Source organism: Dreissena polymorpha, chromosome 7 (genome assembly GCF_020536995.1).
Source record: "Dreissena polymorpha isolate Duluth1 chromosome 7, UMN_Dpol_1.0, whole genome shotgun sequence".
Classification (NCBI taxonomy): Eukaryota; Metazoa; Mollusca; class Bivalvia; order Myida; family Dreissenidae; genus Dreissena; species Dreissena polymorpha.
In genome coordinates, this window is record NC_068361.1 from 77,791,223 (window position 1) to 77,814,267 (window position 23,045).

A 23,045-nucleotide genomic window follows, 5' to 3' on the forward strand; every position below is an offset into this window, starting at 1 on the left:
TGCGCTGGCAATCCTCTGAAAATAAAAGGTGCACGCACAAACTGTTCCTGTTCTATCTATTAAGCCTTTTCATTAGAGATACAATTGTTTCATGCAGTTAAACAGTGTTACAAAGACGCGGACATGTTTCCAATGTTCTGGTGGTATACTCAAATCAGCCAATGGAATAAATTTAGTGTATTCATTCGTGTCTAGCCGCGGGATATTGTATTTGAATTTTATTGGACACTTACTCAGGTCAGGTAAGGTCAAAAGTGACGTTAAACAGCTACGCCGAAAAATTGCACAATCCTGTTACAATTTTGTTCTGGAATTCGTTGTGGTAATTAGCGAATTGCTGCATTTTTAGCGAAAACACGTCCGTGTATGGTGCCAAAATAGGTGTTGTTTGTGCTTTTTACTTTCATGAATAATACATTTGCAATAGAATGGAAGACATTCGTCGCATGATAACTATACACAGCTTCATTCTGCTGGAGTTTTTAAATACGCAACAGACCGGCAAAAATGCTCCTTGTCCGTACGATGGTGCACACATCATAAAAGCTCCACGTGGTTGTTTAAACGCAATTAAGCGATTGCAAATATTAATAAATGAACAAACTCAAATATAATTAAGGAGATTAGATCCTTTAACAGAAATTATGTGCAGCTTTGTTGAAATATACACATTTATGAAACACTAAAAGTCAAATTTCTGTACGTACGATCACAAGAACTTTCCCAGCCAATTTCACGTGCGGCCAATTTGCGAAGATTCTAGATGGGCACCACAATACAACTCAAACACTTTTGAGTTCAAGCGTCAGTTTTTAGAATGCCGAACGGGCAGTTCCCATCTGTCACGTGTTGTCTTTAGTGTTTTGAACGAGTGTCAATTAAGAATGGAGCCCTTTCCCAATGACTCAGCTTCTGTTCGATCGCTTGTGAAAAAAACACTTAATTTTCGTCAACCTCCGCGCAGAGATTTGACTGGAACCATCATGGCTGTATCAAATCCCTGCCTTCATCCACCACGTGATGATAGCCGAGCCACGGTGTACAATAATTTACCCGTTGTTATTTTTACTTTTTTAATTTCAGGTCTTTTTATTACGAACCTAAACTTTTACATTATTTTCAAAATATAAAAGAAAATGATAATAATTTTCATAATGTAATACTTAAACAATAAAAATAAAAATCCTACCGAATCTGGTAGATTAATGTGATAAAGATAGATGTGAGAGATATCGAATGTTTGTATTCTTCGAGTTAAATTACAATACTATACAATTTTCTGAAAGATTTCAACCAATTATTTCTTGTTTGTCTCAAACCATTCGGACAATAATTGTTTTAGGTATCGTAATTGGGATAAAAACCGTCTATTTATATACATGTACGGCAAAAATAAAAAGAACACGTATAGGAAGAAAGTAAGCTTTACTGGTAACACTGAACGCTAAGTCCGTAGGTCAGTGCTACATGACTAGATATACAATATATGGCATTTAAAAATACAAGAAGGCAGGCATCCATTAAAATAAGTACGTTCCAGACGCAAAGAATCTAGCATTCAGTATACATATGTATATGCATATACATGTTTACAACAACTGTATGTTTTTAAATGTGTTCCCCATACTACTATATTAATGTTGTTCTAAATGTATATAACAACTGTTAAATGCAATCGCCTCTTTACCGTAAGCGTTATTTCAGGTAACACTAGACATATATGCAATCATGTCACTAAGGTATTATATACCTTACGTAAGACAAACATCAAGCAGGCAAACGTGATTTGATCACCAATAATAAACAAATAATAAAACATAATATAAAACATAGTTATCCATATACGCCACCAATAATAGTAAACCATCATCCAGCAAAACTTAACAATAAATAACATACAGTTCAACACATGATCATTTCAGAGAAGCAGACGACCGTTTACTTCTTAAACATTCCGTTGCAGTGCCCGAGGCGTGTGTGCCAGTCGCTGATGAAACAGATCGACCACAGGAAGAGCGGCATGACGGTGAGGGTCAGCACAAGCAGCAACAGGGCGCCCATGAGGCCCTTGTTGGACATGCCCGCACCCGGCCTGAAATAGACATGTACACTTATGTCTATCATAGTGAAATGAAACTGCAGTAAATATCTTATTATCGCACTTAGATTACAGGAAAACGCTCGTGAAACTATTTACTGTCTTCTTTTACTGAGATGATATCATGCGATATTACCGCAAAAACAAATATATATCCTCAATCTATTATTCAAGTAATTTGGACTTGTTTCACATGCCAATATCGCCCGAACTTTACGCATTCGTTACCCGACCCTTTCCTTACTTTGCTTAACTCGGTCATATAAATAATACTGATGACAAAAAATGTCTGCGCGATATTTGTGTAACACAATACTAAACAATACGATTTGAGTAAATCGCCCACGTATTTCGTTTATATTGTGCTAGATTAATGTGTTAAATGGTCAAAGACACACTACCATTTCTAGTACCTATAATTTCTAGTTGATCACACTATTATTATACCCCCATTACCATTGGTATTGGGGGCTATATAGGAGTAACTTTGTCGGTCTGTCTGTCGGTCGGTCTGTTCCAAAATCTTGTCCGGGCCATAACAATGTTGTTCATTGTGAGATTTTAAAATCATTTAGCACATTTGTTCACCATCACTGGAAAGTGTGTTGCGCGAAAGAATTACGTCGATAACTCCAAGGTCAATGTCACACTTTGAGTTCAAAGGTAAAAAATGGCCATAAATGAGCTTGTCCAGGCCATAACTATGTCGTTCATGGTGACATTTAAAAATCATTTGTTCATCATCATTGGACGGTGTGTCGCACGAAAGAATTATGTCGATATCTCCAAGGTCAAGGTCACACTTTGAGTTTAAAGGTCAAAAATTGCAATAAATGATAATGGCATAATAATTCTTAAAAATCGCCATAAATTAGATTCTCTTGTTTTGTGAAGACAGCATGCAAAATAGTCTGTGTCAATGCGGCACGTGGGGGTATACGTCACGTCTGTGACAAAGCTCTAGTTAAAATCAAAGCGCTGAAGACACTGATGTTGTTCTATATTGCATAATTTAAAACGCAACTCATTTTCAAAATTAATCACAAGTTGATAACTACACAAGCCATTCCAATTTATAAAGAGTGTGTCTTAACGCACGGGTCGAGATGTGTGTGCACTTTTTATCATCCTATTTATTTTATAGATAACTTATACAAAATAACAACAACATGGCCCTTTTTGACGTTCAGAAAGCTTAGTAATAATAATAAACAAGAGGCCCAAGTTCGCTCACCTGAGAGTAGTCGGTTCATTCAATCTTTACCAAACGTCAAACTTGACCTAGATATTGTCCAGACAAACATCCTGGTCAAGTTTCATCATAATTGAACCAAAACTCTGGCATATGGAGTGTTTTTGTTTTTGTTAGATTTGACCTGGTGACCTATATTTTTGTTGACCCTCCCCCTTACAAAACATCAAACTTTGCTTATAAAAAAATAAATATTATGACCATGTTCATAAAATCGGAAACAAAATTATGACCTCTAGAGTGTTTACAATGATTTTGTAAAATATAATGAAAATTTTGACAATCAAAGGGCAATAATTATGGCATTAATTATGTGATATATATAATACCAATCTTTGTACCAAGTTTCATGATGATTGGGCAAAAATTGTGACTTCTAGAGTGTTCACAAGCTTTTTTTACTATATAATTATAAGAAAACTGCCTTCCCGGCTGCCATGTTATTCAACTGACCGGAACCATTTTCGAACTCAACTCTCATATCAAGGAAACACATGTTCTGACCAAATTTCATGAAAATTGGGTCAAAAATGTGACTTCTAGAGTGTTCACATGTTTTCACTATATACATATAGAGAAAAATGCCCCGCCCACTGGCGGCCATGTTTTTTCACCGATCTGGACCATTTTCGAAATCGTCCGAGATATCAATAAAACCAATGTTTCGACCAACTTTCGTGATGATTGGGCAAAAATTGTGACTTCTAGAGTGTTAACAAGGTTTCTATATTGCCAAATAAGGAAAACTGCCCCCCGGCAGCCATGTTATTCAACTGACCGGAACCATTTTCGAACTTTACTCTCATATCAAAGAAACAAATGTTCTGACCAAATTTCATGAAAATTGGGTCAAAAATGTGACTTCTAAAGTGTTCAGATGTTTTCACTATATACATATAGAGAAAAATGCCCCGCCCACTGGCGGCCATGTTTTTCACCGATCTGGACCATTTTCGAACTCGTCCGAGATATCAATAAAACCAATGTTTTGACCAACTTTCATGATGATTGGGCAAAAATTGTGACTTCTAGAGTGTTTACAAGGTTTCTCTATAGCCAAATAAGGAAAACTGCCCCACCCCCCTGGCAGCCATGTTATTCAACTGACCGGAACCATTTTCAAACTCAGCTCTCATATCAAGGAAACAAATGTTCTGACCAAATTTCATGAAAATTGGGCCAAATATGTGACTACTAGAGTGTTCACATGTTTTCACAATATACATATAGAGAAAAATGCACCGCCCACTGGCGGCCATGTTTTTCACCGATCTGGACCATTTTCAAACTCGTCCGAGATATCAATAAAACCAATGTTTTGACCAATTTTCATGATGATTGGGCAAAAATTGTGACTTCTAGAGTGTTTACAAGGTTTCTCTATAGCCAAATAAGGAAAACTGCCCCGCCCACTGGCGACCATGTTTTTCAACGGACCGGAACCACTTTTGAACTCGACCAACATATCATTAAGGCAAACATTTTGACAAAGTTACATGAAGATTGGGCATGAAATGTAACTTCTACAGTGTTTACAAGGTTTTTCTTTGTTTTGACCTAGTGACATAGTTTTTGACCCAGCATGACCCAGTTTCGAACTTAATCAAGATTTCATTGGGACAAATCTTCTGACCAAGTTTCATGAAGATCGGACATGAAATGTGGCCTCTAGAGTGTTTACAAACCAAATGTGGACGACGGACGGACGGACGGAAGACGGACAAAGACCGGTCACAAAAGCTCATCTGAGTAATCAGGTGAGCTAAAAGTGTAAAGAAAACTCAATATAAAGACAATTTGCAATCACCATCATATTAAATGAATATTGTTTGAATATCGAAGTCCTAAGATATAATTTCATTATGGGAATTACCTGTACAAAACTTTTAATTTTGACACAATATACAAATTCAAAATATACAACAAGATAAGACAAGAGGGCCATGATGGCCCTGAATCACTTACCTGACTAACCAAATACAATCCCAACCTAGATTTCATCAAGATATACATTCTGACAAAATTTCATAAAGATTTGATGAAAACTGTGACCTCTTTTGTCTAAACAAGGTTTTTCTATTATTTGACCTAGTGACCTAGTTTTTACCCCAAGTGACCCAAATACAATCCCAACCTAGATTTCATCAAGATAAACATTCTGATCAAATTTGATAAAGATTGGATGAAAACTGTGACATCTATTGTCTACACAAGGTTTTTCTATTATTTGACCTAGTGACCTAGTTTTTGACCCAAGATGACCCAAATACAATCCCAACCCAGATTTCATCAAGATAAACATTCTGACCAAATTTCTTAAAGATTGGATGAAAACTGTGACCTCTATTGTCTATACAAGGTTTTTCTATTATTTGACCTAGTTTTTAACCTAGTGACCTAGCTTTTGACCTAGTGACCTAGTTTTTGACCCCGGATGACCCAAATACAATCCAAACCCAGATTTCATCAAGATAAACATTCTGACCAAATTTCATAAAGATTGGATGAAAACTGTGACCTCTACCGTCTACACAAACAAATTGTTGACGGTTTTTCTATTATTTGACCTAGTGACCTAGATTTAGACCTCAGATGACCCAAATACAATCCCAACCCAGATTTCATCAAGATAAACATTCTGACCAAATTTCATAAAGATTGCATGAAAACTGCGACCTCTATTGTCTACACGAGGTTTTTCTATTATTTGATCTAGTTTTTGACCTAGTGACCTAGTTTTTGAACCCATATGACCCAAATACAATCCCAACCCAGATTTCATCAAGATAAACATTCTGACCAAATGTCATAAAGATTGGATGAAAACTGTGACCTCTACTGTCTACACAAGGTTTTTCTATTATTTGACCTAGTTTTGGACCTAGTGACCTAGTGTTTGACCTCAGATGACCCAAATACAATCCAAATCCAGATTTCATCAAGATAAACATTCCGACCAAATTTCACAAAGATTGGATGAAAACTGTGACCTCTACTGTCTACACAAGGTTTTTCTATTATTTGACCTAGTTTTTTACCTAGTGACCTAGTTTTTGATCCCAGATGATCCAAATACAATCCCAACCCAGATTTCATCAAAATAAACATTCTGACCAAATTTCATAAAGATTGCATGAAAACTGCGACCTCTATTGTCTACACAAGGTTTTTCTATTATTTGACCAAGTTTTTGACCTAGTGACCTAGTGGTTGACCCCAGATGACCCAAATACAATCCCAACCCAGATTTCATCAAGATAAACATTCTGACCAAATTTCACAAAGATTGGATGAAAATTGTGACCTCTACAGTCTACACAAGGTTTTTCTATTTTTTGACCTAGTTTTTGACCTAGTGACCTAGTTTTTTTACCCCAGATGACCCAAATACAATCCAAACCCAGATTTCATAAAAATAAACATTCTGACCAAATTTCATAAACATTGCATGAAAACTGCGACCTCTATTGTCTACACAAGGTTTTTCTATTATTTGACCTAGTTTTGGACCTAGTGACATAGTGTTTGACCCCAGATGACCAAAATACAATCCAAATCCAGATTTCATCAAGATAAACATTCCGACCAAATTTCACAAAGATTGGATGATAACTGTGACCTCTACTGTCTACACAAGGTTTTTCTATTATTTGACCTAGTTTTTTTACCTAGTGACCTAGTTTTTGATCCCAGATGATCCAAATACAATCCCAACCCAGATTTCATCAAAATAAACATTCTGACCAAATTTCATAAAGATTGCATGAAAACTGCGACCTCTATTGTCTACACAAGGTTTTTCTATTATTTGACCAAGTTTTTGACCTAGTGACCTAGTGGTTGACCCCAGATGACCCAAATACAATCCCAACCCAGATTTCATCAAGATAAACATTCTGACCAAATTTCACAAAGATTGGATGAAAACTGTGACCTCTACAGTCTACACAAGGTTTTTCTATTTTTTGACCTAGTTTTTGACCTAGTGACCTAGTTTTTTTACCCCAGATGACCCAAATACAATCCCAACCCAGATTTCATAAAAATAAACATTCTGACCAAATTTCATAAACATTGCATGAAAACTGCGACCTCTATTGTCTACACAAGGTTTTTCTATTATTTGACCTAGTTTTTGACCTAGTGACCCAGTATTTTACCCCATATGACCCAAATACAATCCCAACCCAGATTTCATTATTATAAACATTCTGACCAAATTTCATAAAGATTGGATGAAAACTGTGACCTCTACTGTCTACACAAACAAATTGTTGATGGACACACGCACGCACGCACAAACGGACGCCGGACATCACACGGTCACATAACCTCACCATGTCACTTCGTGACAGGTGAGCTAAAAATAAATAAAACATAAATCTGGGAGCAATACTTTTTACTCACGAATTAGGTAGTCATAAAGACAGCCCTGTTGACCCGTACTTTGTTGTTTATGCATTACTTGTTACCCTAGAAGTTCACACGGTGTCAACAACTCTGACCTAAACATGGGTAAAGAGCACTAATGCGCTTTTTCGGCATAGCTGTTTTACCCAGCTTTTCACCTTAAAAGACTTTTACATAACGCCAGCAGACACGCATGAATATATTCGAACATTTCATTGGCTGATTCGAGATAAAACCTCTGAACTGTGGCTACATCACTGTGTATGTGCTCAGAGCAAAGGATGTATCACTATTCAGTGTAAGGAATTCCGGACTACTCTCTGTATGTTCAAATGACACAAATTGTGGCCCAGTTACAATTACGCGTTAAAATCCATTTTACAGAATTTCAGGGTCAGTACTCGTTCACTAAATCGTCCGGGGAATATATAATTAACTATCGATAAACACAGTTTTGCTTTCAAGATGAGAAAACAAAAAAAAATAGTATAGTGTCACGATAAGAAGAAAATCATTTAATTATCCTACCACAAATGTTTGCCGTAATCGGTCAGCACGTCTAGAAATCGTTCCTAAACGCCTGTAAAGGCTGCCTTACAAGTTTCGCATGACGCGGCTATGAAAGTGTGATTTAAATGTGTCGAAAGAAAACTGCGTGTTAATCAAATATTAACTTACAATATATTTCGATGGTGAAGAAATACACTATTAATAGGGCACCTTAGGACATATATGATGTGCATTCCCGTAGTATAATTTGTATTTACTTACACTAATATGTGGTACTCATGTAGTATAATTTTTATCTTCTTACACGAATCAGAGACGTAGATAATCTACGTCGCTGCACTAATGTGTGGTTTGACAATGATAAGTTGATAACACACATTTCATGCGATGAATATGTGACTAACAAGTTTAATATAAAAACACAATAGTTAAACTTTTGTTTTCAATTTAATTATTTAGAAACGTAAATTAACTTTATTTCAAAGTCAGCATTTACGCCGACTACCTTTAAAAAGATATATCTTGTTATATTTAGTTGTTTTCTATATTCGGTTTTAGCGATTCTAAAGCATTTTAGTTGTTGTCTATAATATACCCGTAGTAATTGGTGAGCTCATGTTCAACGTTTTATTAATTGAGATCTGTGAATGTAAACAAACTTAATCTTTTACTATTGCGTTGTTAGCATCCGTGAAAACAAAAGATCGCCACTATCTGTTGAGAACAAAATAATGTTACAGAGAAGCAGCAATAGTAGCATGCACTATAAACGAGGTTACACAACATCTGAACATCCCCTATACTTGTTTAGCAGCATCTATTAATAGCCTCAGATGCGGTGGTTATCGTTCTTAGTGTAGTTAAGATCAGACCGACTTGCAACGCGTAGTACTAACCTTAGTTGTTCGCAAGCGAACAAAAACAATCGTCCTATGCACTCTGGCACAACAATTTTGAGGGTGTCGGCGAACGGTTATGACCTCGAAAAAGATGCATTATGACAATCCCTATAAAATGCGCAGTAGCATATGCCAGTATTCAATGGTATTTATTTTCATAATAATTGTTTAGTTTTACATTTTCAAGAATTCGGTGGTTTCAAAAATCCCCTGTCTATTCCACAAATGGGTGAAAAGAATCTGCTTAAAGTCACCCCAGGGTGACATGAATCGGCTTCTAGTCATCTCGGGTGACTTGTGGGCCATTTAAGGTCGACAATGACCCATTGAGCTTAATTACCTGTTCCTAGCGATAACAACAAGCAGTGACATTTAATGGAAACAAACAGATATCCATTGATATCCACTGAATCAATACATGTATTGATATACACATTGGTAATAATCTACCATGAGTCATGTTAATAATCCGTACATATATACCTTGCAATGCTTGAAAACCGCGATAAGCCCAGCCACGCTATTATGATGAGAAGACCACCCATCTCTCTGTAATAAAAGCAAAACAATAATAGTCGAATGCATTGATAATAGACGCAAAGTTAATGAAGGTTGACACAACTCGTTTGCAGATAGGAACGCAGGTCGGACGGACGATAATCTTCGTATATAAAGCAACGCCCGGCTAATACAATTTACCCCGGCTAGTACAATTTCGGTACCGGTGCATTATAATTATTAATGCTATAAGTGTTGTTACGTTTGCAAAACACGACCGTCAAACACAGGTGTTCTAATGGCAGAACATATCATGGTAATATCAGTTGCTACAAAGCTACAATGCAAATAATGGACACACCTCCCTGTTTCATGTTGAAGAGGGTTTTCAATTTTTCCACCCAAGTCGCTCAAAAGAACGAAAATTTGATAGACAGCATACAAACTGCATGCAAGAAGGTGAAATACGCTCACAGTGTTCCATATCTTGTTTTCTGCGAACAGATACATTTAAAAATGTGAGAGTCATGTTATGATCATAACATAATATCATAATGTGTTGTTTTTATCAACCGAAGATCGACATAAAACGCAGTTTTACATGTACAAGATTAAAGTTGACAAGGTTACGACTTAAGAATCAGTATTCTTATTAAAAATACGTAATAAAAATCATTAAATAAACAACCACCTAAATCTGTATATACAATCAGGAAAAATTGGATAGACTTTCTGAGGACTATCATAATCGGGTATGTTACGGAAAATTCGTCTACGCACCATTTAGTTGTGGCCAAATAACAATACTGATGGATAGCAATACGGGTATCGTATAGATGGGCTGAAAGGAAATGAGAAAGCTTGGTAAAAGAAAAGACAATACACAGAGACACATTGATCAAACTGGAACAAAATGTTTCATTCATTTCTTTTTACCAAATCTACAGTTGGACCATGTTAACACCATCAAAACAAACAATCAAAATTTGAGCATATACTCACATCTTTTCTATTCTATTACATACTGACACACATTTGTGATAGTCCATTTGGATTGCATGACTTTATATATGTTATTTAACTTTAATTATTTCCATCAATAAATATTTGTATAGCCACAGGCATAAATTGTCTCTGTGGAGAGGCAAGTTCAACAATCTCATGGTTGAGCATGTTTTAGATAAAAGACAAGAAAGTAGTGAAATGTACTTACACACCAGATATACCAGTCACCATCGTTTGACTTAAAATAAAGAAATATTATACATAATACACATAGCAGTAACCAGCATTGTTGCTAAAGAAAATGGTTAAATCTTTTTTCTATGAAATTACTCGTTTTAATGACGAAACAGTCCACCGAAAATGTAATATTTGGTAATTTTAGAGGTGTAGAAACTTTTAAAACTAGTAAAATTTTACGTTTGGATGTACAGCTATTGATTGCATTATGCATTAAGAATCAATTAAAACGCTTGCGACTTAAAACATCTTCAGTTTGAAATATTCATAATTTGCACAATAGGTCTATTTTAAATCATAATCATCTAGTTGCCCCTTTATAAACATAATCGAGTACAGTAACTTGAGAGAGAAAGTACAAAGTATAAACAAATTATAACAAATGCTATAGGTCTATGAAAATATTTATTTCAAATACACTTACTGATTTATCTTTTAAAAATAATCATAACTGAGTGATTATTCAATAACGAAAATAAGTTTAGTAGATCATAACAATAACGTTTTAATATGTTACCGACCGTATGTTTAAAACATGTAAACAAGAAAACATTGCAACATACATTCGCAAACGCTGCCAGTCCGAAGAATAAAGCCATGACTAGGTTCACTGCTTGCCAAACGTACATCATTCCAGGTTTAGATTTTTTCGCTTCTGATTTCAACTGCTCTATCATCTACAAAACGGGGAATAAATAGTATGTGTTACCTTTATTTATTTACTAACTTATTGGAATATCCGAATTAAGCACTTTCCGAATATATATAACTTTAAATACATCCAGACCTTATTCGTAGACCAGAAAATGCCTTCTAAGTAACGTTAAAAGTAAACTTAAACCTGAGATAGACACAATTTTACAACTTATCTGTCAGACGGTCTTGTCCATGAATATTATCATAATCCTGCCATGTGTGCAAATTCCCACGTCTGTCAGAGCTTTGTTTACACTTTCCTCTTCCGGTTAGGTTAGGAGAAAAGTTAGCCCGCCACTTTTTGAATGTTTGTTGTGTATGTATCCACAATATATTTTAAAGTTTAAAGAATACATTAAGAACTTAACTACACACCAATTAAATCAGTCAAGCACTTTAGGCACTGATGTATTTTCTTGATGACGGACTGCATGTACGTAATTTTCATATCTCAATAGTCTATATTGGATCAGAGACGTAGATAACTTATCTACGTCTCTGATAGTCATACAGCAATATCAGCGAAAAGATGGTATACCAAGTTATGTAAAATATATGTATTAAAGGTGATGTAACAAAAGACAATGACATTTGTTGATCAGTGCAATCGGATAAATGACTTTCAACCTCTGTCATATATCGGGCTGTACGGTTATCGCAGTGGCTGGTACACGTGCTCCTCACCTAAGTTACTGTCCTACGTGACCCGGTTCAACGCATGTGACCTTGATACGTGTTTGCCATACCGGACAGGTAGGGTTACCCCCGGACTATAATATATATACTTCGGTTTCCCCTCACAGCACAATACCTGACAAAAATTTAATCTGATTGAGTAAATTCTTGGACTCAGAGCCGGTTATTTACCTTGGCATTTTCGAAGATATCACATCTTCTTCATCAGCTGATCACTGGTACTGAAGGCACAGTCACATGACCGGTGAAGGGTCATGTGATACGAGGAGACTGTCATACACCCGGGGTAGCTCGAGTCCCTCGTCTCTGTTAAGTGATGGCCGCCGCTGTTTGATCTCCTTTGCTTCTTTCACTTTGCGTTTTTATAGATGTTCTTCGGAAGTGAGTACTTTGGTGTTGTAAGGGTTGATCTTGTGTCCCGTTTGTTTACAATGTTCATATATGGCAGAAGAAGTTCGTGTAAGATGTTCTTTCAATCTAGTGTCTAATTGTCTCGCTGTTTCACCTACATAGTCATTTTCACAAAGTAGAGAGAGTATTAAAAAAACATGGAGCCAACATCTTCCACAAAGCGTTCAATTCCATCCGACAGAACCTCACCAAAGTTAAAGACGAAACAGACAACATGAAGAAATGTGGTGTCATTTATCATGTCCAATGTGAGGATTGTGAAAAAGACTATGTAGGTGAAACAGCGAGACCATTTCAATTGCAATCGTGATACATCGACTATCTACGGAACCTTCCGTGGAATAAAACGTCTGCTGATCCAGGGTGAGCTCCTTGTCGGAAATGTGCCAGCAGGGATATTACTACCTGATTGTACTCATCTCGAAGGAGCGCATATCGTTACGCTGGATCGGAAACGACTGCAATAACCAACGGAAGTTCATTCTAACTCTCATTTATCTCATATATTTCTTGCCAAAAGCCTTACTACGCTTTCAGCGTTTTAACTTGAGAAATATGTATAGAGAACTTCAACAAGGTTACAAACAATATATTACACATTGGAACAGTGTGTTTTCATGGATGTTTTTTTTTCTTTTTGCTTAAAGTATATATTAAAGGGGCACATCGTCCGTAAATACGGCATACTATTGAAAAAATAAAGTTTTTTTTTACGCGTTTATAAAATGGATAGGTAGCACATAGGTCCCGTTTTTATAGACAGACAGAGTTTTACAGACAGCCTGGTGGAATTGAAGCAAGGTCCAATTTTACATAATTATGTATACAGTGCAACCACAATGCCAATATAATATACACATTCTTTTGTTTTAACATCATATGTTAATAAATATGCAAATTGTAATCCTAAATATTACACTATTGTTGTAAGTTTGCATTCCCTAAATGAGTTGCGCTTTTCTATTTGACATATAATTCTCCCGCTTTATACTCACCTACCTAGACCGAAAGAGATCTTATACAGAATTTTAATGTGTTTTCTTGTAAAAAACAACAACAACAACACAATCTTAGCACTATTAACAGGCAATCGTGAGCGTATTGCGCGAAGAAGGCTTAGGTCGATTTAAGGCACTGTACATAATAGCATCGTTTGTTATTCTTGCCGCGGTGACCTCGTTAGTTATTCTTACCGCGGTGACCTATGTCAAATAAAATAGTTATTTCATTTTTTTGGACGCACGCACATTCTGCTCAGGAAATTGTTTTTATCGGGGCAAATAGAAAGCAATTGATGCGAAGGGTCAAACAGGGCACCGTTGCCTCTCGACATAGCACGTGTTGAGTTATTCATTTTACATGTGATACTGAAAATAATCTCATCATCATCATCATCATCATAATCATCATCATCATCGTCATCATATTACAATGTTGCTGTAAATAAAATGACACACTCCCTTATTTAAATTTACAAACAAATAAAAAAAACGCGAAAAACTGTGAACAAATCTCTTTATCTCACTTATCAAAATGTTCTCAGTTTTTTTTTGCATAATAAAAACGCTTTTTTGAATTCAACTGTTAAGGTGAGCAATTCCTTCATGATATGTGTAGGTTATATGTTAACATATTGCTCGTTCAACTATGAGTTGATTAAGTACTATGGATCATTTTCGAATGTTTGAACTTATGTTTTCGAAATTGATCAGATCGGTATATGAAAACTAGGCAATTCTAAATTCAAACGCTTAAGTGAGCAACATATAAACAGAATCGGTTCGTTAACTATATATGTACATGTAGAATCATCATCATTTTCATATTGAAGCCACATGTTTCCCTGGACAGTAAAGCCTGTGAATATGAGCTAAACCCTATCGAACCCATATGGGACTTACATAAGTAAGCCCATATGGAAAGGTCCAGATACTACCCATATGAAGCGAACAATGCATAACTTTTACGAAAATTAAATCAACATGTATTTGTTGTGTTTAAAAGTATTGTGTTTGCGCTCGTTTGTTAGAACACGTTTTGTTACATTATTATAAGTCGTTTATGTTACACTAAATGCTAATAATGTATTGTCCCTATCGGACACGTATGAGCAAAACTAAAGTTTAAAGTGATATTATTGGCATTTTTTGCTGTTGAATTGAGCTGTTAAGAATTAACAGGTCAAAAGAGTTAGTTAAAATGTGGTTACTGACCAATTATCTGCACCTCATCTTGCTACCAGTTGTTTATAAAAATAATGTTTTTATATTCGATATCTTACGTGACTCACCCAGTGTAAGCCGAAATGATCCGTAAAACAAAATTGTGTCTTTGTGTCGTATAAACGAATCTGCACTAAAACTAAATATAGGTTCACATTGTACATGCGTGATCAGTTGTCAAACGAAAGTACGGTTGATATTCAAATGCATTGTTTTTCTCTTTCCGGGATATTGTTTCAGTATGTTGATGCTGCATTAACAAATATAAGTGTATATGAAGTGAAAACACCAAAAATAAACAACGGTTGCGATAGACACCAATACACTGTTAGATGCCCATAATATTACTTTAACAATATCCCAAAGTGCGAAGTAATTTTTTTAATGTGAAACCTCCGACAGAGTTAACAAGGAAGTGACTATCATAGGAACATAATAAAAAATAAAAAAAATAAAAAAAAAACTCCCATCATGCACACGTACGATGTACCAGGTAGGCCAGCTGTGAACATACATGTTTTCTCCCCTATGTCTTTATAAGGAGCACGAGGAGCGTATTGTCCACTGAGGTATTGAACTGTGCGGTAGAGGCTCGGTTGTTGTATGCGACACGCCCTCTTGATATTTTGATCAATCCTGCCAATGTGTTTCGGAAAATCATCTTGCATGCTACATGTAAACAAATTGGCCAGACAAGAAAACCTACATTTACTTTACCCATATGGAAGGAATATACACAAACTTCAAGTGTCAACTGTTAGATTGACCTTTAAAAGCAATATGGTTTTCGTATGCTTCACGTCGACTAGATGTGTAATATATGTGTCCATTTGTATGCAAATTCCGGCATGCACAATTATGGAGCGGGAACACACATCCACTTCAAACGAATCAATGTATGCAATATACACAAGCAGCAAACGTCCACTGCGAACATGAACGTTGGCCAAGCGATTGGTCTTACACATGAAATGTCGTTATATGATGATCAGTCGCGCCGATGTATTTCGAAAAACGTAAAGGCACAATTAATATATGAACCGACCCCTTCCCCCTATTCCGACACACCTGTACACACATATAGTTTTTATGGTGAATGATTCAACATGTACACGTGCGCGAAAGCTTATTTACAAATTGACACTATACCTACACTACGCGACGACAATGTGACATGTTATGATGTTTATTGGCGTCATGTAAGGAAGTGTCGCTATAAATAGCACTGCAATACCTGTAGACCCATAAGATGGCAGAACCATTAACAAAGTCAGACAACTCAATCTTTACTTAATCGTTACTCTTTCCTACTCCTCAACGGTTTTCGTGAGTGATACATTCCTTGACGCCATCGATGCACTGCTATCGGCCATGCACCGCTGCAGGCGATGTGTGCGCGTGAAATCGTTGAAATTGAGCTTGAATCGTTTGCCTTCCCTGGTGGCCGTCATCTGCTTGAAGTTACGACCCCACACCACTTCAGAAGGCAAGAATGATGTGCGCGCCTGCGCGAAAGTGTCCGTTATCTCGTCAACGCCGCTGATGGCCACGATCAGTTCATAGTTTCCGCACTCGAAGTCCTTTCGTTCAAACTCCCAGAACGGACTCTGTTGGTCTATGAGATGTCTATAGATTCTAGGTCTGAAGAAAAGGCGGGCGTTTTCCTGGCATGGCTTAAAGTCAACGTCCAGGCGACATTTTCCACTGCCGTCAGGATGGTTCATCACGCAAAAAGCCCCGACATCCGGGTTAATAAGTTGGGAACGCTGCATGTTCAAGATTTGTACCTCGATAAAGTATTTGCCATCATCTTCAATTACACAGGCTACATTACTGAAGAGAACGGTGTGCGCGCGTTTCTTTGGTTCTTGAAATTTGAATAATACGACACCGGTAAGCACTGCATGCAGAAAGCTTCCTAGAATCGACTGAATAATTACAAGTATAACAGCAGTTGGGCATTCATTTGTCACGTAGCGGGTCCCGTACCCAATGGTTGACTGCGTTTCCATAGAGAACATAAACATTTCCAGAAAGTCCGTCGCACCCTCCACACAAGGTATCTCTTTCTTTCCTATTTCAACTTCATTCAGATCACCTCGAGTTTCTGCCACCACAAAGTATAACAATGCAAACACAAACCAGCTGAGCAGAAAACAGCATAAAAATATAACACAAAGCCACAGCGACGATAATTCCGCCACGGACGCGTACACGTTCGGATAGAAGCACCTTCCAGATCTGGGATGATTGAGACATTTCAGAGTCGATTCGCCGTTCCGTTTCACGATCCTGAATTCGTCGTGCTTCGAGTTGTCATTGAAAGTAAAAAAATCGGTTATGGATTTCCTACGTGATCTCCTATGTCTGCCTTCCGCTTCCATTTAATATGATCGCGGCGTATGGCTTTTCCGACCAACCGCAACACATGTAGAAAACACGAAAGGTACTCTTATCCTATATACAACCGAATTCACTTTCTTTAACGTTACCTTGATATCGCTTATATAATGCAACGGTTGAATGTTTATTTCGCTAAGTTTTCCGCCGATTGATAAATGTATATAACTTTGAAGTGTCCCTGACAAATTATAACAAAGCAGCTCGAGTGGTATATAAAAATGTCAACATTTTCCTTATTTAGCATGCATATACACCGGTAACAACACAAACGTCATCGACCAACGTTTGTAAAACGTTCATGTAATATACTTTAAAGGGGCCTTTTTACAGATTTTGGCATATTTTGAAGTTTGTCATTAAATGCTTTATTTTGATAAATGTAAACATTGGATCTTTAAAGCTCCAGTAAAAATTCAAGAATAGAATTAAAAAAGGAAAAAAAAGTAGCCGGTACCAGGGCTCGAACCAGTGACCCTCGGAGTCCTGGAATTAGTCTGAAGCAAAAACGCATTAGCCCTCTTGGCTATTCCGCCGGGTATACATAGTTAAAGTATTTTATACGTTATGTAAGCAATCTTCGTAGTTTCGTAAACGACAACAACAGAACTCACCAAATTATTCAATCGTTTCGCGTTGCAACACTTTATAATTCTTAGGTTTTCAAATCGTCAAAGGATACATATAATGGCTATATTTGACTATGGTTAATGTTCAGTAATAGTGTTTCCTCACAAATATCATAACTAAAATGAAAATTTGCGAATCTGAAATAACTTTTTTCAATTTTGTCAATTTTCCAAACCGTGAAAAGATCCCTTTAATACATTATATATACCGGTAAGCAGTTAAATGTATAAAATCTTCACTGAACCCACTTAAATTCTAATTTAAGTGATTGAACTATAAATAATTACGCCAAGTTGACTTGGTGGCAGTGCGTCGTTTTGATGTGTTACTTATAGTGACAGGAAGAATAACGGATAAGTACATATTTTGTAAGTAAAGCAGATGATACTGAGCCGCTTTAAGACCGTGGTTACGTGAACGTAAACATTAGCATGGGCGAGCACAACGCTGTAATAAATAACGAAACATTTTGTGTCTGTCATCCCTTGGAGGAAGAGATGACACGTCCGAAAACGAAGGTGAGTTCATTGTGCTTTTCTTTTCACTGTTTTGTACACATACACACATATATTAAGGTTTTAGATCTATAATACGACGTGTTGTTTTTCTTTTTTCTTCGCGTATTATCTATTGTTATGATATTCTGTATGCGATTACTGAGCGCTCCAAGTCTTCGAAGACTGCTCCACATCTCCAACATGGAACAAACAACCAACGAGTACGTCCGGAACATGACAGCAGCACTTGTTGGGCCACAGGAACCCCTTCACCATCAAACGATGCAAGCTAGCTTGGTTAGGACACGTCACCAGAAACAACTCACTGTGCAAGGCTGTATTCCAGGGCACACTAGAGAAAGGTCGAGGTCGTCAGAAGAAAAACCCAATGGACAATGTGAAATAGTGGTCGTCCGTCGCTATGGATGAGCTTCTCATAGCAGCCCACTACAGACCTTACTGTCGGAGGATCCTTGTGTCGTCTTCCGTGATTTCCCCCAAAGGCCAAACCGTTCAAGGGAATAATGATGCTGATGATGATGCTGATGATGTTGATGGTGATGTTGTTGTTGTTGATGATGATGATGATGATTATGAGCCTTTATGCGAAGTTTAAGAAATTCTACATGTACATATATAGTTGACGAAACCGTTCTGTTCATATTGCTCACTGGAGCGTTTAAATTCAGAAACGCCTAGTTTTCATACATCGATTAGTTCAATATCGAAAACATAAGTTCAAACATTCGAAAATAATCCATAGTGCATAATCGACTCATATTTGAACAAGCGATGTGTTTACAGTTTACCTACACATATCATGAAGGAATTACTCACCTTAACATTTCCATTCGAAATGCGTTTTTCGTTATGCAAAAACAGAGGACATTTTGATAAGCGAAATAAAGGGATTTGTTCACACTTGTTCGTGTTTTGTTCGTTTTTATAGTTTTTAGGGGTCGGGGTATTGTATTAACAACAATTTGAAAAGATTAGGAAAAGTCTGAAATAATGCAAACGTTAAAGAAAAAAATCTGCCTTACGAGGAATTCGAACACAGGCTCCCTCGTAGTAAAATCCAGCACTCTAACGCCAAATCAAGGAGTCATTTGACTTCGGATTTTGCGTATTTGGATTGCGATATTATTTAGATTTTGACCAAATCTTCGTAGTTTTTGGCATATTAAAATTTCTACGATAATTTACAAACTTGTCTGACGACTTTCTCACGGCGAAATACTTCTTTCCACACTTCAGCGAACAACATTAGAACTTGAATTCGTTTGTTTGTTATGATATGAAACTGTTCGTGTCTTTTTTTACGATAATATTCTTCTGGCTGTGAGATATAATAATGCTCTTCTACGGTTTATCTGTTTGCGCCGAAAATATAATGTCCTGTTTTATATAACTTTTTTGCGTGTCCTTCCTTTTCTTATACTTCATTAGTGCTTATCATTACAATGTGATGAAATAAAATGCCGTAGACGATAAAATTGTGCTAGAAATTTGCATAATAAGTGTTTCTTATTAATGCATGAACGCGGTAGCTTCTCAACGATATGTCAACCGATATGTATAGTTCTTGTTTTATATAAACAACTTTTGTTGCTATAATGTACCTAGAGTGTTTTTGTTGCGCGTGTTTATCTGTTGTTGTTTTTCTTAAACATTTGGAAAAGTATTACTTTAAAAATAGTAAAACTTAACTATGGAAAAAGCTAACACGCATCGTGTAAACTGAAGTTTAGTGTTCACTCAGTAGGATACATAGAACTAACAATAGATCATAAAAAATCTGATCGTATTTACTTAACTAACTATTACGTGTACTTGTTAAACAAAATTTAATTATTTAAGGTGAAAAATTTCATTCAAGCAAACGTAAACTGGGAAAACACTATGATCACTAATAGAAGCACTTTTTTGCGCAAACAGTCTTTTAACGTTAGCAGCGTTTTGATTTTCACATGTTTTGATGAATTGCAACGAGCAGATATGGTAGTGAGGTTTCATTTAAGTAAGCAACTTTCTAATCGTGAGTTCGAGTCCTTTTACAACCTCATGTACAAACATGTTCTTTTGCAGAGCAAAAGCTGCAACACGGCTTCAAAACGCGACGCAAAGTCGGCTCCTTCCAGGCTCGTGAACCGAGATGGCAAACTGCAGATCTGTCTGGACCAGCTCAGCCTTGACACCCGCCGCCGCTACCTCAAGAACCCGTTCAATACCGTGCTGGATTTGAAATGGAGATGGACGATTGTGATATTCTCCGTCGGCTTCATCTCGACCTGGCTTTTCTTCGCGATCGTTTATTATCTTCTAGCACTTATTCACGGCGATTTATCAGGGGACCGGAAAGAAAACGAAATTCCATGTCTCCAAAACGTGAAAAGTTTTTCATCAGCGTTTCTCTTCTCATTGGAGACGCAGCACACAATTGGCTACGGTTACCGTAACCCTTCCTCAGAGTGCAGTGGTGCGGTATTCGTGGTATATATTCAGTTTATCGTCGGCATCGCTGTCCAGTGCGTGACTGCGGGCATTATAGTGGCCAAACTGCAAATGGGGAAGCGGACCCATAATGCAATTATGTTCAGTGAGCTAGCGTGCGTGGGAATCTGCAACAACAGCGTGTGCCTCATGGTTCGAATTGGGAATGCAGGTCCCTCCGAGCTGGTAAACGTCAAGGGGTCCGGTGTAATCATAGAGCGACTGAAACTCGAGGAATCCGGAGACTCGAATACGGAAGCACTGTCGGAAACTGTGGTGGAGTTCGTGTCAGACAGCGGAAGCAGCAACATCAATCTACTGTGGCCAGCGGTGATCCATTGTCAAATAAAAGAAAACGCTAAACAGATGGTTAAAAGGCTACAGAGTGTACGCACCGAGCTGATAGTCGTTCTCGAGGGTGTTTTCGACTCCACGGGGCGCAACGTCCAACTGAGGCGATCCTTTCTCCCGCACGAAATCGAAATTGGGAAGCAGTTCGTCGACATCAGTCCGCAGTTAGTGAAAAATCAACAGACGAACGCATATTGTCACACGGTGGATATCGACGGTTTCGACGCCATTCAGACTGATAAGCTATGGGAGCGGTTGATTTCTTCGTCTGGCAATGACTGAGTGTGATTGTCTTTAACTCGGGTTCTGTAACAGAGGTGGAACTGTATCCATGCATTGGACAACAAACTGATGATTGTTGAATACCGGTACTGCGATGGTTTTTGACGATGCTGCGAATCAGCTCGTCTAAGTTATCATACCATGAAAAATTCTTCACCATGGCGACCTATGTTAAAGACCGAGCCAGTCCGATTGAGATAGCTCGATTTTTGTAATCGGCATACATCGCTGATAATCATTGATAAAGGTAAAGGAAGCTCAGCTATATATAGGACAGCACATTCTGGGGAAAAGATTTAATAATAGTTTGAAAATGTTAATTTGAAATCAGTTGTATTCAATCCATTATATGTTTATAGATCAATAAAACAACTATGCATTTTCAGTATTGTATTTGACATTTATCATGATTCTGTAAATAAATTGCGGATAAAAACGTGTATAATTAACGTTTAACGCGATCACGTTAAAGCGAGAATGGTATATAAACAGCATAATAGCCGTGCGACATACATGAAACTCGCTCTTTTGCGTTCTCTCTCATTTTGCATATTTAATAAACTTTTCAAACAGAAATTACAGATCAGTGCACAAACTATGTTTGATAATTCATTCGTTTGTTGGATATTGTTTTCTGTTTTAAACACATATTAGGTCATATCGCTGCTTTAGTTAACCTTACCATGTGTTCATGGACGAACTCATGCGCCAGTACATAATTAGTACGAGTTCTCTCCCTTACACCACTGTTATGTTATCATGGTATATTCCCATGAGTTACTGCCCTTTGTTGGAAGTTTGCCATTGAAACTGCGTTTTTCACCAAATTGTTGTATCCACTTGAGAGTTAAATAAACCAGTTCATCATTGACTATCTGGCAGTTATTCCTTACTGGCGTGGTGGCAGCACTGTATACGAACCTACGGTCATCTACAAAACATCTAATCGGAAAGGAACATTGCAAATCATAAACAGATAGAGCAGTAAAAGTCACTGTACATCAAATGTGAACTTGGAACAGTTTAACACCCTCTATTGTGAACTCTGACAGTTTGTGTTTTCGCATTTCACCATGGCCCATACCAACCGTGCCCCTAAACAGTGGCAGTTAACAAGAACTGAAAGTATTACTACCTTTGAGGCATGGCGCCAAAATCTACAATACACATTGTCTCTAGATCCTAATTTTGCAACATTCTTGGTAGATGGAACTACTTGGGGTCGTAAAACAGCAGCTAATCCCCTACGCGGTTTCACAGATGATGGCGGAGAGGGAGGTCGTACTGCTGCTCAAAAAGTGGCGCAACTTGAGCTTATGTTGGGTCAAATAGCCAATTACTGCCCTATTATTGCAAGAAACACTATAGTGCGAAATTCAGTCAGCATTAACAACATATGGCAGTCAATTCGATTACATTTTGGTTTCCAATCTACAGGCGGACATTTTTTAGACCTAG

At 37.2% G+C, this 23,045-nt stretch overlaps 3 protein-coding genes across 7 annotated transcripts; 1 reads left to right on the forward strand and 2 right to left on the reverse strand.

Moving 5' to 3' along the window:
* Nucleotides 1-1,410: 1,410 nt before the first annotated feature.
* On the reverse strand, nt 1,411-12,122 carry LOC127838810 (transmembrane protein 220-like). Of its 5 annotated transcripts, none has more exons than XM_052366807.1 (7): nt 11,981-12,122; nt 11,473-11,586; nt 10,881-10,910; nt 10,448-10,508; nt 10,029-10,161; nt 9,653-9,718; nt 1,411-2,092 (listed from the first exon to the last, which is right to left on the reverse strand). In XM_052366807.1, exons 2-7 carry the CDS (start codon nt 11,584-11,586, stop codon nt 1,939-1,941), a joined length of 558 nt encoding a protein of 185 aa, XP_052222767.1. In that variant the 5' UTR covers nt 11,981-12,122; the 3' UTR covers nt 1,411-1,938. The 5 variants fall into 5 exon arrangements, with proteins under 5 accessions (XP_052222767.1, XP_052222768.1, XP_052222769.1 ...); XM_052366808.1 differs by lacking the exon at nt 11,981-12,122 and adding an exon at nt 11,772-11,973; XM_052366809.1 differs by lacking the exon at nt 11,981-12,122 and adding an exon at nt 11,751-11,973.
* A 4,119-nt stretch (nt 12,123-16,241) lies between these two features.
* On the reverse strand, nt 16,242-17,318 carry LOC127839849 (ATP-sensitive inward rectifier potassium channel 12-like). The gene has a single exon (XM_052368239.1). The coding sequence runs from the start codon at nt 17,316-17,318 to the stop codon at nt 16,242-16,244; it is 1,077 nt and encodes a 358-aa protein (XP_052224199.1).
* A 966-nt stretch (nt 17,319-18,284) lies between these two features.
* Nucleotides 18,285-21,868, forward strand: LOC127839308 (inward rectifier potassium channel 2-like). Its single transcript, XM_052367608.1, has 2 exons — nt 18,285-18,482; nt 20,550-21,868. The coding sequence occupies exons 1-2, from the start codon at nt 18,396-18,398 to the stop codon at nt 21,585-21,587; spliced, it is 1,125 nt and encodes a 374-aa protein (XP_052223568.1). The 5' UTR covers nt 18,285-18,395; the 3' UTR covers nt 21,588-21,868.
* The last annotated feature ends 1,177 nt before the right edge of the window (nt 21,869-23,045 follow it).

Bases quoted from the DNA above. Each gene is read 5' to 3' on its own strand.
- LOC127838810 (XM_052366807.1), bottom strand. From the start codon at position 11,586: ATGATAGAGCAGTTGAAATCAGAAGCGAAAAAATCTAAACCTGGAATG. The intron at 10,911-11,472 runs GTATGTTGCAAT...CTTTATTTTAAG, and splicing joins GACTGGCAGCGTTTGCGAAT to TCAAACGATGGTGACTGGTA. The intron at 10,162-10,447 runs GTGCGTAGACGA...ATCTGTTCGCAG, and splicing joins TATTTGGCCACAACTAAATG to AAAACAAGATATGGAACACT.
- LOC127839849 (XM_052368239.1), bottom strand. From the start codon at position 17,318: ATGGAAGCGGAAGGCAGACATAGGAGATCACGTAGGAAATCCATAACC.
- LOC127839308 (XM_052367608.1), top strand. From the start codon at position 18,396: ATGGGCGAGCACAACGCTGTAATAAATAACGAAACATTTTGTGTCTGT. The intron at 18,483-20,549 runs GTGAGTTCATTG...GTTCTTTTGCAG, and splicing joins TGACACGTCCGAAAACGAAG to AGCAAAAGCTGCAACACGGC.